At 37.3% G+C, this 14,768-nt stretch overlaps 1 protein-coding gene across 1 annotated transcript; it reads left to right on the plus strand.

Annotated features, from left to right (window-relative positions):
- Positions 1 to 4,997: 4,997 nt before the first annotated feature.
- Positions 4,998 to 6,008, plus strand: LOC146935422 (uncharacterized). The gene is made up of 2 exons (XM_085749049.1): positions 4,998 to 5,072; positions 5,262 to 6,008. Exons 1-2 carry the CDS (start codon positions 4,998 to 5,000, stop codon positions 6,006 to 6,008), a joined length of 822 nt encoding a protein of 273 aa, XP_085605175.1.
- Positions 6,009 to 14,768: the final 8,760 nt, after the last annotated feature.

Below are 14,768 nucleotides of genomic sequence, written 5' to 3' on the forward strand. Positions count from 1 at the left end.
TGTTGTAGCATATTTGAGATTGTAGTGAAGTTCCTTTCTATTTGTGTGTTGCCATATAATATCTCAATATTTTAATTTTAGTTGCACCTGAAGCCTCAAATTACCCCTTTTAACTTATAACCTTATAATTGAAATGTCTCTTTTTCAGGTTGGTTTTGTTTCTACCTTTCAGTAGAAGGGTTATTCAATGGCTGACTGAATTGCTTAGGTTAATTTTTTTTATCTGGAGCTTTGCTGAAGATGTTGGTGGAAAAAGATAATTTCTAGAGTTGTGGAATTCCCAAGTTAAGTTTGTTTATTTCTTATGGAGTCAAATTAGATGAGGTGAAAAAACTATATGTTCTAAATAAATAGGATAAACTTGTCTGTGACTTTATCATTTTATGTTGTTTGATGGAAAATACAATCCTCAAAGGTCTAATGGTATGTTTGGTTTTGTGTTTTCTTGCCGCTGCCGTATGTTTGAGGGTTATTGAACGTGCAAATAGAGAAGCGACTATTTGTAGCTTTTTAGTAGATGCACATCTACTTCACTCCCACCTCCAAAACAAACACTCACTAAATTAAATGTTTGACTTGAATGTTTCACTGTGTTATTCTTGTTCTACCTGAAAAAGCTAAGCTAGTTGACCATTCTCATAAACAATGAAAATTTATATATAGTGAAAAAGGTTTTACTTGAAAAACATGAATGCTTTAAAAAAAAATTACAACTTTTTTCCCCTTAAATTTAGATAGCTTTAAATTATATTTCCCACATGATTAGGATAGTGCTTGAAAATCAAAGTTCAGTCATGTTACAGGAAAAATTATCTGGACAATTAATGATAGGATCCAATTCTTGAAATCATAATTTGCTTGAAAGATAGTGAATATTTGTCTTTTTATTCCCCTTAAGGGCATATTTTAGTGAGAGGCATTTTAGTAAATTAATGATATGAACCAATGCTTCAAATCATTGCGCCACAAATCATCAATAGACTAACCAGAAATAAGAAAACCAAACCATGTCAAAAGCTAGTGTTTCCCACTTCATTGGCTAAGCATATGTTGAATCTGCGCGTGTCATTAAATGGCTTTAATTGATTTTTTTTTTTAATCATCAAAATATATTAAGCAAGGCTAGCACAAGATGGACTTAACCCGCGGAGGAGGAAAAAGAGTACAAATAAAGAGGGCCATAAAACAAGATGCACCTCTCCACCAAGATAGAACTCAATAAAAAAAAACCCTAAAAACAAAGTCTATAACAGAACAAAGACTTAAACAACAAAAACCGCCACCGAAAAACCGGACAGCCACCTAGGACAACATTGAACCACAGCAGAAGCACAGCCGAACTAGCTTCTGTCCACGCAGCTACAACAACCACCACTCACAGAGAGCACACCCGCAGCTAGTGAGAACCAAGAAAAACAAGCACTGCTTCCTGGCTAAAACATAGCGTCCAAAAACTGACAACTAAACAGAAAAAATGACAGCAGAAGCAAAAACAACAACCCAAAACAAACAGCCCCTCAGCCAGCTACCAGCCTCAAACAACACCCGAAAACCCCCAAAACCATCTCACCCGGGTCAGCTACCGAGACAAAAGAGAGGGTTCCAACACCATTCATAGAACAAGCACGTCGTTATTTTCAATCTAGACACACTCCATTGCCATGACAACACTTTAAATTGGTCCACCATCTCCTCCACCCCATTAATCTTTATTATTAAAAATCCGATTATTTCTAGTCTTCCAAACCACCCAAACCACTGCATGCCAAATCAACCATGACCCTCTCCTAAGGTTCTTAGGTCTCACCTCTCTAGACCAACAAAAAGCGTGAATGAAAAGATTCAGGGGAGTGATAAAGTAAACATTCAACCACGCCATCACCGCCTGCCAAACTTTTGATATCATGTCGCGATGAAGGAAAAGACCGCCGATTCATCTTCATGCTCACAAAAAACACACCACTTAGAATCTTTTGTCCCATGAGCCGTCTCTTAGCAAGGTTGACCTTAGTCGGAATCCTATCAAGTAACAAGGTCCACGAAAAAGCCAACACCTTTCCCGGCGCCTTACTCCTCCAATTATCCCGGAAAATCACCTCCTCCTCATAATTCAAGTCTCCACTAGAAGGCTTTAGTTTTGGAGAAGTAAAAAACATGACTTAATGGAAGAAAAAAAAAACCCCTCCTTGTCCGGTTTCCACACCCAAGAATCCACACCATTCCCCCTCACAACCCCTTCTAACCGCACCAAAAGAGAGCTTAATAGCTCCTTTTCCCATTCAAACAACTCTCGCCGCCAACAAAACCTCCACCTTCCCCCCTCCAAATTCCTATCATAAAAATCACTCACCATCCCATCATGAGAAGTAACTAAGGAAAAAAGGCATGGAAAAGCCTCCAATAAAGGAACGTTAGACACCCACGGACCCTTCCAAAAAAACGTATTGGAACCATCACCCATCATTCTAACCAACTCCTTATAAAACAACCAAACCCCTTGTGCCTCCAACCCCATTAAGTCTTTCCACCAACGCGAAGAATAGGAAGGGCATACCTCCCTCACCAACCTACTGCTATGACTCACCATAGGCCCATATTTATCATCTAGTACCTCTTTCCACAACGCCGAGTCCTCATCAAGGAGCCGCCATCTCCATTTAGCAAGAAGACTAATGAAAAGGGCAAGGGGCAACCTGATGCACAACAAGAAGACTAATATTGACCATTTTAATGCCTCTCACGCTAAACCCCCTGTAACGCCCGTCTTAATTATTCGATTATTTAAAAATATATTTATATATATGATTTACGTGATTTTCATGACTGATATGTGTGAATTTTATGATTTATGAAGTTGAATGGGTTATATGATTTATAACTGAATTATGAGGGATATTTTGTTGTGGTGAAGTTGTTATGTTGTTATGACTTATTTTATTATTAAATAAAATAAGATTTGATAAATAAAATAAAAATATTGAAAATTGGGCTGTGTTGTGAGACGAGCAATTAGTAGTGATAAGAGTAATTAGGAGAGATAAATAGACAACAAAAGTTAGAAAACACAATACGTACGTTTTTGGAGAAAAAGGGAGAAAAGTCAGAAAAGAGGAGAACCAGAGGGAGAGCTGCGATTTCATCATAACCAGGTAAGGGTGAGACTAATTTTCAATATTATTAAGGGTATAATTCTATAGGATGAATTTAGCATGATTAGGTTAAGTTTTGGTGAGAATTGAGAATTAGGTTTAGGATCAATTTTGATGAATAAATCAAGAACAGATGTTAGATTGATGCAAAATTAGTATACAGACCTTAGATATGACTTAAGATGATAATTAGATGCTATTTGGATGAAGGAATCATGAATATAGGTGAAAAGTTGTGATTTTTAGGTTTCTGGCCGTACTGACATTCATCGCTCGCACCTGCGAGCAAGAACACTCGCATCTGCGAGCTAGAACCCAGAACTCGCAACTGCGAGCAATGCAACTCGCAACTGCGAGTGACCTGTGAGCTCGCAACTGCGAGCAAACTAACTCGCCACTGCGAGTAAATACGTAGGAACCCAGAATGCACACTTTGCTCGCCAGTGCGAGTGAAGTTACTCGCCACTGCGAGTTAAGCTGTTAGTTGCCCAAAATTGTCCCGATGCGATCCTTTCGCACGTGTAGTCTTGAGATGACCTTAGAAGTAAGTTAGAGAGCTGTTTAGGATGCTTTCATAAGCTCCAGAAGTCTGTTATGGTGACTGAAAATTAGAAGTGTTGCTGCATGAATGCTATAATGATGTTTTATGATATTTATATCGATGTAATTAATTCCTTATGTGAATGTTAACACATTCAAGCGTTGTTAATTGTTGTATGTTGCTGCTGTTTTCTGTTGTCGACTGTTAGTGTCTTGAGGTTGCATGAGTCGGTCTATGTTGTTGGAATTTAAGAAGTTGTCCATGATTGTGAGTCGTATGAGTTGTACACGTCGTTGTCTAAGTTGTTGGAAGTTGAGTCCATTGCATACTCATATAAGTTGGTTGAGGGCTTGATGCCCTGGAATGCTTAGTCATTCACATGATTGGTGAGGGCTTGATGCCCTGGAGCTTTTGCTCACTATGTTGGGGGCTTGATGCCCTGAAGAGCCTAATTACGCTCATATAAGTTGGTTGGGAGCTTGATGCTCTGTATTGGTACCAAATGCATTTTCATATCAAGAGGTTCATGATGTTTAAGTTGTCAAGATGTTGTCGAGTTGATAGAGTTGCATGGTCAAGGATGAGTTGTGTCGTCAAGTTGAGTGTTAAGTTGATTATGATTTGTGATGAGAATTAGTAATGGTATTGATGATTGTATTTGTTATGTAATGAAAAATTATGCTAATTGTTAATTGTTGATATGTTATTAATGTTTAAGTTGTTAAATGCATTTTATTGGATTATATGCTTAATGTATTGATTATGAGATCTCACCCCTTCTGCGTATATGTTGCCTCGACCGTGGGTAATGTGCAGGTAATAAAGATTAGAGGCGTTCATGAGTGGACTCTCAGTTGGTGTCTAGGTGCTCTGATACGTAACGGGATGGGGGCTTGCTTTTACTTCTATTCCTTACGTGTCTCTTTTATGAACTAATTTATGAGATTTTTCAATAAGGCCTGCGTGCCAAGACTTCTAAATGTTGAACTATTTTCCGCTGCAATAGTTTAAGATTTTTCATGATGTTGAATTTGAAGGATAATTATTATTATCCATTTTATGATTTAATTGAAGTATGTGACATTCCGTTGTGATCAAAATACTCTGATTTTAAATGAAATTTTCATGTTGGGAAAACGGGGTGTTACAATTGGTATCAGAGCAGGTCGGTCCGTCCGGCCAAGTAGTGAGTCAAGTTGTGTCGTTTTAACAGTTAGGACATCCTTATTGTGTTATTCTAATTGTTGTGTGTTGCGCAATGAAGAAAACTGGAAGCTGCAAATCTTATCTGTTATAAGAGAACTAGAATGGCTGGAAGAAATGATGCTGCGATGGCTGCTGCCTTGGAAGCCGTGGCCCAAGCTATAGGACAACAACCAAATGCTGGTGCTGGTGTTAATGCTGATGTGAGAATGTTGGAGACTTTTGTGAGGAATCATCCTCCTACTTTCAAAGGAAGGTACGACCCTGATGGAGCACAGACGTAGCTCAAGGAGGTTGAAAGAATTTTCAGAGTTATGCAATGTACTGATGGTCAGAAGGTGCGTTTTGGTACGCACATGCTATCTGAGGAAGCTGATGACTGGTGGGTTAGTCTTCTACCTAACTTAGAGCAAGATGATACGGTCGTTACTTGGGCTGTGTTTAGGAGGGAGTTCCTAAACAGGTACTTTCCGGAGGATGTTCGCGGGAAGAAAGAGATTGAGTTTCTTGAGTTGAAGCAAGGTGAAATGTTGGTGACTGAGTATGCTGCTAAGTTCGTGGAATTAGCTAAGTTTTATCCACACTACACTGCTGAGACTGCTGAATTTTCTAAGTGTATTAAGTTTGAGAATGGATTACGTCCTGAGATCAAGCGGGCCATTGGATATCAGCAGATCCGTAATTTTTCCGAGCTGGTGAGCAGTTGCAGAATTTATGAAGAAGATACTATAACCCATTACAAGATCAGGAATGAGCGGAAGAGTAAGAACCAACAAAATCGTTATAAGCCTTACAATGCCCCTGCTGATAAGGATAGTCAAAGGGTGAATGATGAAAGGAAACCGGGAAGGAAAGATACTAATGCTGAGGTTGTTTGCTACACATGTGGTGAGAAGGGCCATAAGCGTAATGCTTGTACTGGAGAGGTGAAACGATGCTTTCGTTGTGGTAGAAAGGGACATACTATTATAGAGTGTAAGCATGATGATGTGGTGTGTTTTAATTGCGATGAAGAAGGTCACATGGGTTCACAGTGCAAGAAACCTAAGAAGGCTCAAGCTAGTGGGAAGGTGTTTGCTTTATCTGGTACTCAGACGGAGGGTGAGGATCGTTGATCTGAGGTAAATTTTCGAGGACGAAAATTCTATAAGTTGGGGAGAGTTGTAACGCCCGTCTTAATTATTCGATTATTTAAAAATATATTTATATATATGATTTACGTGATTTTCATGACTGATATGTGTGAATTTTATGATTTATGAAGTTGAATGGGTTATATGATTTATAACTGAATTATGAGGGATATTTTGTTGTGGTGAAGTTGTTATGTTGTTATGACTTATTTTATTATTAAATAAAATAAGATTTGATAAATAAAATAAAAATATTGAAAATTGGGCTGTGTTGTGAGACGAGCAATTAGTAGTGATAAGAGTAATTAGGAGAGATAAATAGACAACAAAAGTTAGAAAACACAATACGTACGTTTTTGGAGAAAAAGGGAGAAAAGTCAGAAAAGAGGAGAACCAGAGGGAGAGCTGCGATTTCATCATAACCAGGTAAGGGTGAGACTAATTTTCAATATTATTAAGGGTATAATTCTATAGGATGAATTTAGCATGATTAGGTTAAGTTTTGGTGAGAATTGAGAATTAGGTTTAGGATCAATTTTGATGAATAAATCAAGAACAGATGTTAGATTGATGCAAAATTAGTATACAGACCTTAGATATGACTTAAGATGATAATTAGATGCTATTTGGATGAAGGAATCATGAATATAGGTGAAAAGTTGTGATTTTTAGGTTTCTGGCCGTACTGACATTCATCGCTCGCACCTGCGAGCAAGAACACTCGCATCTGCGAGCTAGAACCCAGAACTCGCAACTGCGAGCAATGCAACTCGCAACTGCGAGTGACCTGTGAGCTCGCAACTGCGAGCAAACTAACTCGCCACTGCGAGTAAATACGTAGGAACCCAGAATGCACACTTTGCTCGCCAGTGCGAGTGAAGTTACTCGCCACTGCGAGTTAAGCTGTTAGTTGCCCAAAATTGTCCCGATGCGATCCTTTCGCACGTGTAGTCTTGAGATGACCTTAGAAGTAAGTTAGAGAGCTGTTTAGGATGCTTTCATAAGCTCCAGAAGTCTGTTATGGTGACTGAAAATTAGAAGTGTTGCTGCATGAATGCTATAATGATGTTTTATGATATTTATATCGATGTAATTAATTCCTTATGTGAATGTTAACACATTCAAGCGTTGTTAATTGTTGTATGTTGCTGCTGTTTTCTGTTGTCGACTGTTAGTGTCTTGAGGTTGCATGAGTCGGTCTATGTTGTTGGAATTTAAGAAGTTGTCCATGATTGTGAGTCGTATGAGTTGTACACGTCGTTGTCTAAGTTGTTGGAAGTTGAGTCCATTGCATACTCATATAAGTTGGTTGAGGGCTTGATGCCCTGGAATGCTTAGTCATTCACATGATTGGTGAGGGCTTGATGCCCTGGAGCTTTTGCTCACTATGTTGGGGGCTTGATGCCCTGAAGAGCCTAATTACGCTCATATAAGTTGGTTGGGAGCTTGATGCTCTGTATTGGTACCAAATGCATTTGCATATCAAGAGGTTCATGATGTTTAAGTTGTCAAGATGTTGTCGAGTTGATAGAGTTGCATGGTCAAGGATGAGTTGTGTCGTCAAGTTGAGTGTTAAGTTGATTATGATTTGTGATGAGAATTAGTAATGGTATTGATGATTGTATTTGTTATGTAATGAAAAATTATGCTAATTGTTAATTGTTGATATGTTATTAATGTTTAAGTTGTTAAATGCATTTTATTGGATTATATGCTTAATGTATTGATTATGAGATCTCACCCCTTCTGCGTATATGTTGCCTCGACCGTGGGTAATGTGCAGGTAATAAAGATTAGAGGCGTTCATGAGTGGACTCTCAGTTGGTGTCTAGGTGCTCTGATACGTAACGGGATGGGGGCTTGCTTTTACTTCTATTCCTTACGTGTCTCTTTTATGAACTAATTTATGAGATTTTTCAATAAGGCCTGCGTGCCAAGACTTCTAAATGTTGAACTATTTTCCGCTGCAATAGTTTAAGATTTTTCATGATGTTGAATTTGAAGGATAATTATTATTATCCATTTTATGATTTAATTGAAGTATGTGACATTCCGTTGTGATCAAAATACTCTGATTTTAAATGAAATTTTCATGTTGGGAAAACGGGGTGTTACACCCCCCTTTACTTCTTGGTTGACAAACCTTCCTCCACTTAACCCAACAAATCTTCTTTCTATCACCAACACCTCCCCAAAGGAACCTCCTTTGGATACCTTCCACCTTTTTAATCACCTTAATCGGCATCTTCAAAAAGGAAAGGTAGAAAATGGGAATCGAATTTAACACAAAATTTAAGAGGACAATGTGACCTCCTAAACTAATCTGCTCCAACACCGGCTCCCATGTTGACAACTTCCTCGCACTAGCACCAACCAGTATGCCCAAGTACATAAAAGGAATCATACCCACTTTACAATTGAGAAAGGAAGACATCATCCCGAAAAAAATCTGCCGGAACATTCACACCAATAAGGCAACTTTTATGGAAATCCACCTCTGAGCCCGACACCATCTCAAACCCCCTTAACAAGGCCTTAAGGGTCCAAAGATTCTCAATCGAAGCTTCACCTATACACAAAGTTTCATCCGCATATTGAAGATGAGAAATCACCGTGCCACCCTTCTTTACCTCAAACATCTTGAAAAGATCACAGTTTACCGCATTCTCCATAAGCCCACTAAAACCTTCTGCAACCAAAAGAAAAAGGAAAGGAGGCAACGGATCTCCTTGCTTTAAACCCCTTTTAATATCTATTTCGTCGGTTGGACTCCCATTCACAAGGATTGACACGCTACCCCTAAACACACACGCCTTCATCCAAGCAATCCACTTACCCACAAAACCAATCCTCCAAAGCATATACTCCAAGAAACTCCACTCCATCGACTCATAGGCTTTCTCAAAATCCACTTTAAGAATTAAACACTCACGTTTCTTCAATCTCTAAAGCCATTTAATAAAAAAAGAGTCATGAGAGAGAATCTATAGATAGAAAGTGAGAAGGGAAAAGGGTCAAGTGCGTCAACTAGGGTTAACCAAAAAGAGGGAGAGAACTTTTCGGCCAAGAAATGTACCACTTTTCATTTCCTGGACCAAACCACCACATCCTTTTTCTATACTAATTTTTCTAATGAGGTCAAAACAACGGTTCTATGGATAGATAGTGTTCAGTAATGGTTGTTAGAGGTTGGTTACAACTTTTATAACCAACTGATATAGTTGGAATTGTTAGCTATATAAGTCTTAGTTTGGTACTAATTTGATAGCATGACTAGTTCGAGAGGAATATCTGCAAGAATACGTCCTGATGGTGCAAGCCAAAATGAAAGAGTTCCACTCTGTCGACATAGTACATGTTCCCCGCGAACAAAACGCCAAGGCAGATATCCTCTCCAAACTGACTAGCACGCGAACAGTAAACGAGAACAAAACCGTAATACAAGAAGTCCTTACAAAACCAAGCATTCAAAGGCAAAAATCTTGCCTTCATGAAATCAACGCGATCTCAGAGATCCAAGATTGGCGAGGACCTTTAATCCACTACATCACTGGCGGAGAGCTCCTTACAGATCCTCAAAGAGGACGAAACTAAAAGGGAGAGCCTGCTTATTCACTTTAGTGGAAGGAACCTTGTACAAAAGAGGTTTCAACATTCCACTGTTCAAGTGTCTCGGACCAAACGAGTCCCAAGAAGCCCTAGCCGAAACTCATGATAGTATATGCGGGCAACACCTTTGTACAAAAGCCCTCGCCAAAAAAGTCCTTCGAGCAGGATACTTCTAGCCCACCATGCTCAAGGACGCAAAAGATTATGTTACTTTATGTGATAAGTGTCAGAGACGTGCGGACATGCATAACGCTCCACCGGCCGAACTAACATCGCTAACTTCCCCTTGGCCTTTCGCATTGTGGGGAATCGACCTCCTGGGACCATTCCCTAAAGCCGCCAGACAACTAAAATACTTAGTGGTGGCAGTGGACTACTCCACAAAATGAATCGAAGTTGAACCTCTAGCGAAGATCACGACCAAAAATGTGCTTCGTTTCTTCAAGAGAAATATCTTAGCGAGATTTGGAATACCATCGCTTGTGGTATCCGACAATGGAACTTAGTTTACCTATCACAAGTTTCAAGATTACCTAAGAAACTTAAACATAAAGCAAAGCGTCACTTCCGTCGAACACCCTCAAGCTAACGGCGCCGCCGAAGCAGCAAACAGAGTAATCCTATGTGGAATACGAAGAAGGCTCGACGAGGGTAACATAAGTTGGGTGGAGGAACTTCATAAGGTCCTCTAGGCTTATCGAACGACCCCTCACTCAACGACCGATGAGTCACCTTTCCAGCTTACTTACGGTACAGAAGCGATCATCCCCATTGAGGCAAACGAACTCAGTTAGCGGACAAGTGCCGACACAGACTTCGATACCAACGCGGCAAACCTACACGAGGAACTTGAGTTCATCGACGAGATAAGAATATTACGATGCTAAGTTGCTTGATATTGGCAGGTGGTGCTCAACAATAGCAGTAGAGTTATGGATGCAAGAAAAAAATCGGAGATCCAAGCATTCCAACTATTTAAGAATATGTAATTCAAGGATTAAAATTTTTCTCTTGTGTTTCTTTATAAAGTTAGTTTATTAGATAATGAAATATCATACTACCATTGGCATAGGCCAAGACTTATTTTACTGTGTATATTTTTTTTTTGAAGGAGTGTATATTGTTGGTATCGAGTGTAATATATAGATGTCTATTTTGTTGTGTATGATATTAATATAGAAATAGAGGTAAAATCATAGTTTAAAAGTCTGTGTTAATTTTTTTTTGGCTCAATATATATTACTCCCTCCGTCCCATAATACTTGACACTGTTGACCTTATTACGCATACCAATGCGTAACTTTGAGCTTAAATATCTTGAATAATATATTAGAAAAAATTATGAAAATTTGATATTTGAAAATACTCATCGAGACGAATCTAACGACATCTTATATGATATTATTTCTCTTTGTATATTAATAGAAAAATACGGTCAAAGTAAGTTAGGTCAAAATTGAATATTTTCAAATAGGTCATCTTTTGCGGGACGTAGGGAGTAGAGACCGATTTCGTGACCAATTGTTTTACAGGTTGTAAAATAAGTCACAAAGTCAGTCACCAAAATTAGTGACATATTCAGTCTCAAAATTTCGTCACTAATTTACTCACTAAGTTCAGCCACAAATTCGGTCTCTGATCTTGGTTAAATATTCAGTCGCTGAAGACGGTCTCTGTTTCAGTTACAAAGGATCAGTTACCAATGTATTAGCAACTCTTCTTTTTAGTCACTATTTCGGTCAATGAATCTGTTTGTGACCGATTTGAAAGATATAGGGACCGAATATGCAGTCTCTAATATGCTGATTTTTAGTAATGACCGCTAATTGAGAGCTTGAAGGAAGGCATACTTCCCAATTTTCTCTAGCCTCCCTGGCTTTCACCACCTGCCCCAACAGCTTCAGACCATCACCATTCTCCCCCTCTAGAACCCCTTGAAATACTTCCACTTCCTTCCCTTTTTTACTTCATCTGCCTACCATCTTACTCCCCCCCCCCCCCCCCCCTTGCAAAGTTATTTGCGACCTTGAGCAGCAATACCTTTTAGGCTAAACTGCACTTTTGTTCCTTAAGTTTCAAAATATTGTGATATTGGTACACTATTAAAAAATAATGAAAATTTAGCCCCTTCTATCCCAAAATTACTGAGAAGACGCCACGTGTCCTAAAAAGGAGCCATGATCGCAACTTTTTATAAAGATAAAGGGTCAAAAAGCATATTTCCCTTATTTTAGGGGGTCAAAATAGCATGTTTGATATTTCCTAAACGAGGGTTCATTATTTTTCTTTTTTTAATAGGGGGCTACAATCGCAACATTTTAAAAATTAAGGGGCGAAAAGTACAGTTTAGCCTTCTTAAGATTACACACTTTGCAGCGTCCAACATCATAGCACTCTCCATAGTTTTTTTTTTAATTAATTTTCCACTTGGGAGTTGTAGCTTCTTCCTCCTTCTCTCCATCTTCGTAAACCATTGAACTTCTAAATCCATCCACCTCAGGCCCATCAGAACTTGGCCCAACTGACATGATATGGTTATAAAATTGCTCTTCTCCCATCAAGTTTTGCTCACTCCCAACCGAACTTCCCAAAATACCTATTTGTGACTTAACTCGCGTAGGTGTATTACCAACGTGACTTAAGTCACACTCGATACCTTACTTCATTCAACGTGAGTTAACTCACATTGGGTTATGTTATAAAAACACAATAGCACCATCGAAATTTCCAAAACTCCATTGTTGCGGTTTTGATCTTCATTGTTGCGATTTTCTCCAAGCTTAAGCCATTCAACGCCAATTACAATCCCAAAATCAAGTAAGTGTTTATTATCCTATTGCATTGGTTTTGATCTTCATTGTCACATATTTAGATTTTTTATTTATGGTTTTTGATTTTATAATGTTGGATTTTTATGATTTGATTGAATTGTTAGATGTTGATTAGAGTAGAATTGAATGAATAGTGGTAGAAAGTATTAGATGTTTGAAATTGTTATAAATTGTAAATTTATGGTAAATTTTTTAGGATAAGAGTAGGTTTGACTATTGATGTTTGCATTTGATACATATTTCTGAGAATCAGGGTGATGCTCAATTGAAAAAGGAGGGTGAGAAGAAGAAAGTAAAAATGATAGTGACATGGCACTACATGGAATGCGATGGTTCTCTAAAATAAAATCAATTTGAAGGTGTCGGTGTACTATCAATCCAGGCCGAGGAGGAGCGAAAGGACTTGTTATTTTGCTCCTTAAAAAAGCTGGTGTCCCAGGAACTGTCGAAGACAACTCGGTTGACTTGTGTGAAGAGGGAGATGATTAAATGTAATGACTTGTAATGTCTATTTTTTTTCATGTTTTTATATGCTTTTGAATATGTTGTGCCTTTTGGTACATTTTGGTATTAAATAAATTTGAATAAAGTTGAATAAAGTTGCACAAGTACACGAAATCAATTCAAAAAATGCACAATTTTATTTAATTTCATCTACATTACTTTACATTCTCCCTAAATATGTGGTATCATCATGATGTTGGGTTTAAATTTAATTCTTGAAAGTTTGCCAAAAATGTTGGCATTGAAGTGACTTATACTTAGTGTAAAAATTTGCAAGTATGTTTGAAAACTCAAAATAATGAAGAGAGCAAAAACACATATATTCTACCAAATAACTTTATATGTTTTCACATTGAATTCCCTCATATAAGATGGAAAGCGATAAAAAGGAGTGCATTCCAATATATTCTTTTGAACAATAAACATTCAAACATCTAAACAATAAAGCAATACAAGTCATTTACATGTAAACATTGTATCATTTCTTGCCAAAAAAAAATCAAAATTTAAACAAACCCATAAAATGTTAATGGTGTTTGTAGAGAGGTTCCAAGTGGTCATGTTTTTCTAACAAAAGGATGACAAGATCTTCTCAATTTTTATTGTATTCGTTTAGGCGTTTGGGTCACTATTACTTTTGTGGGTGTGGGTTAATTTAGAATTGATCTTAAGGATAAGGTTCGTCGAACTATTAGTTATCCTAAATTTGATCCTCCTATGAAATTTGTTGTTGAAAAAGCTGATGATGTTGGTCATGTGCCTAATGTCATTCCACCGCCATATCAACGTAGGTTAATGTTCAGTTTTTTCCATGAGAAAAAATTTGTCTCCCTAAGATGTTACTTCTTGATTTTTGGTGAGTTGTTTAATTCTTGTAGATATATCAAAGAAAATCGCATATATGTCCAATTTTGAATGAACTTTTTTTTTTTGTATATGCTTGAGTATCCTAAATTTTACGAGTTGACCTTGAACAAACATAATAATTTTTTGGTTATGTTAATAATTGCAGCAACAAATGGTTTTACATTCTACTTTTTGGATCACTTTCATATTAGCACTTCAAAATTGGAGGACAGTGGAAGCGTATGATTTCTGCTCGCAAAATTCAAGAGGGTGATCGAAGTAATGGTTGGTGCTCCAATGGTAGAAACGAATGAGACTTTGATTTTAGGTTACAATTTTGTTTTTTGTTCTTGTTTATCAGTTTTTCGTTACGTTAAGAGTTATGTCATTTTATGGCAATGTATTCGAACAATTTTATTATATTATCCCAATTATACACTTAAACAACAGTTTTTTCTATAATAAAGATTGTTGTTGGTGTCATTAAAAAAATAAGAATTTAGATTATATATTTTTGTTATATTGTTAGTTTCATTGAAATAGAAAATCATGATTAGTTTGATTTGTTATAATTTGAAAGTAAAAAACAATTATATTTTTACTTTTAATCCAAATTAAAATTTCATAAAAAACATCATTCATAATTTTCAAACGTTAGCACAATAAATAATAAATAAAAAATTGAGAGGAATAATTAATGGTTTTTATACATCTCAAATGTGTAACCAAAAAAAAAAAGTATTTTTCATGCGACGCATCTCAAGTGTATTTAAAAAAAATATGACAGATACTACCCACACCCCAAATAATCCAAGTTACACCCCAAAATTACTAATATACCCTTTATTCATGTTCACTGCACATTAATTATGTATAAGTAAATTCAGTTTACATGGTGTAAACTCAGTTTACGTAGTGTATGCAGACTCAGTTTACATGAGTTAAGTAAACT

Source organism: Medicago sativa, chromosome 3 (genome assembly GCF_051527215.1).
Source record: "Medicago sativa cultivar Bolivia chromosome 3, Bolivia_mono, whole genome shotgun sequence".
NCBI lineage: Eukaryota > Viridiplantae > Streptophyta > Magnoliopsida > Fabales > Fabaceae > Medicago > Medicago sativa.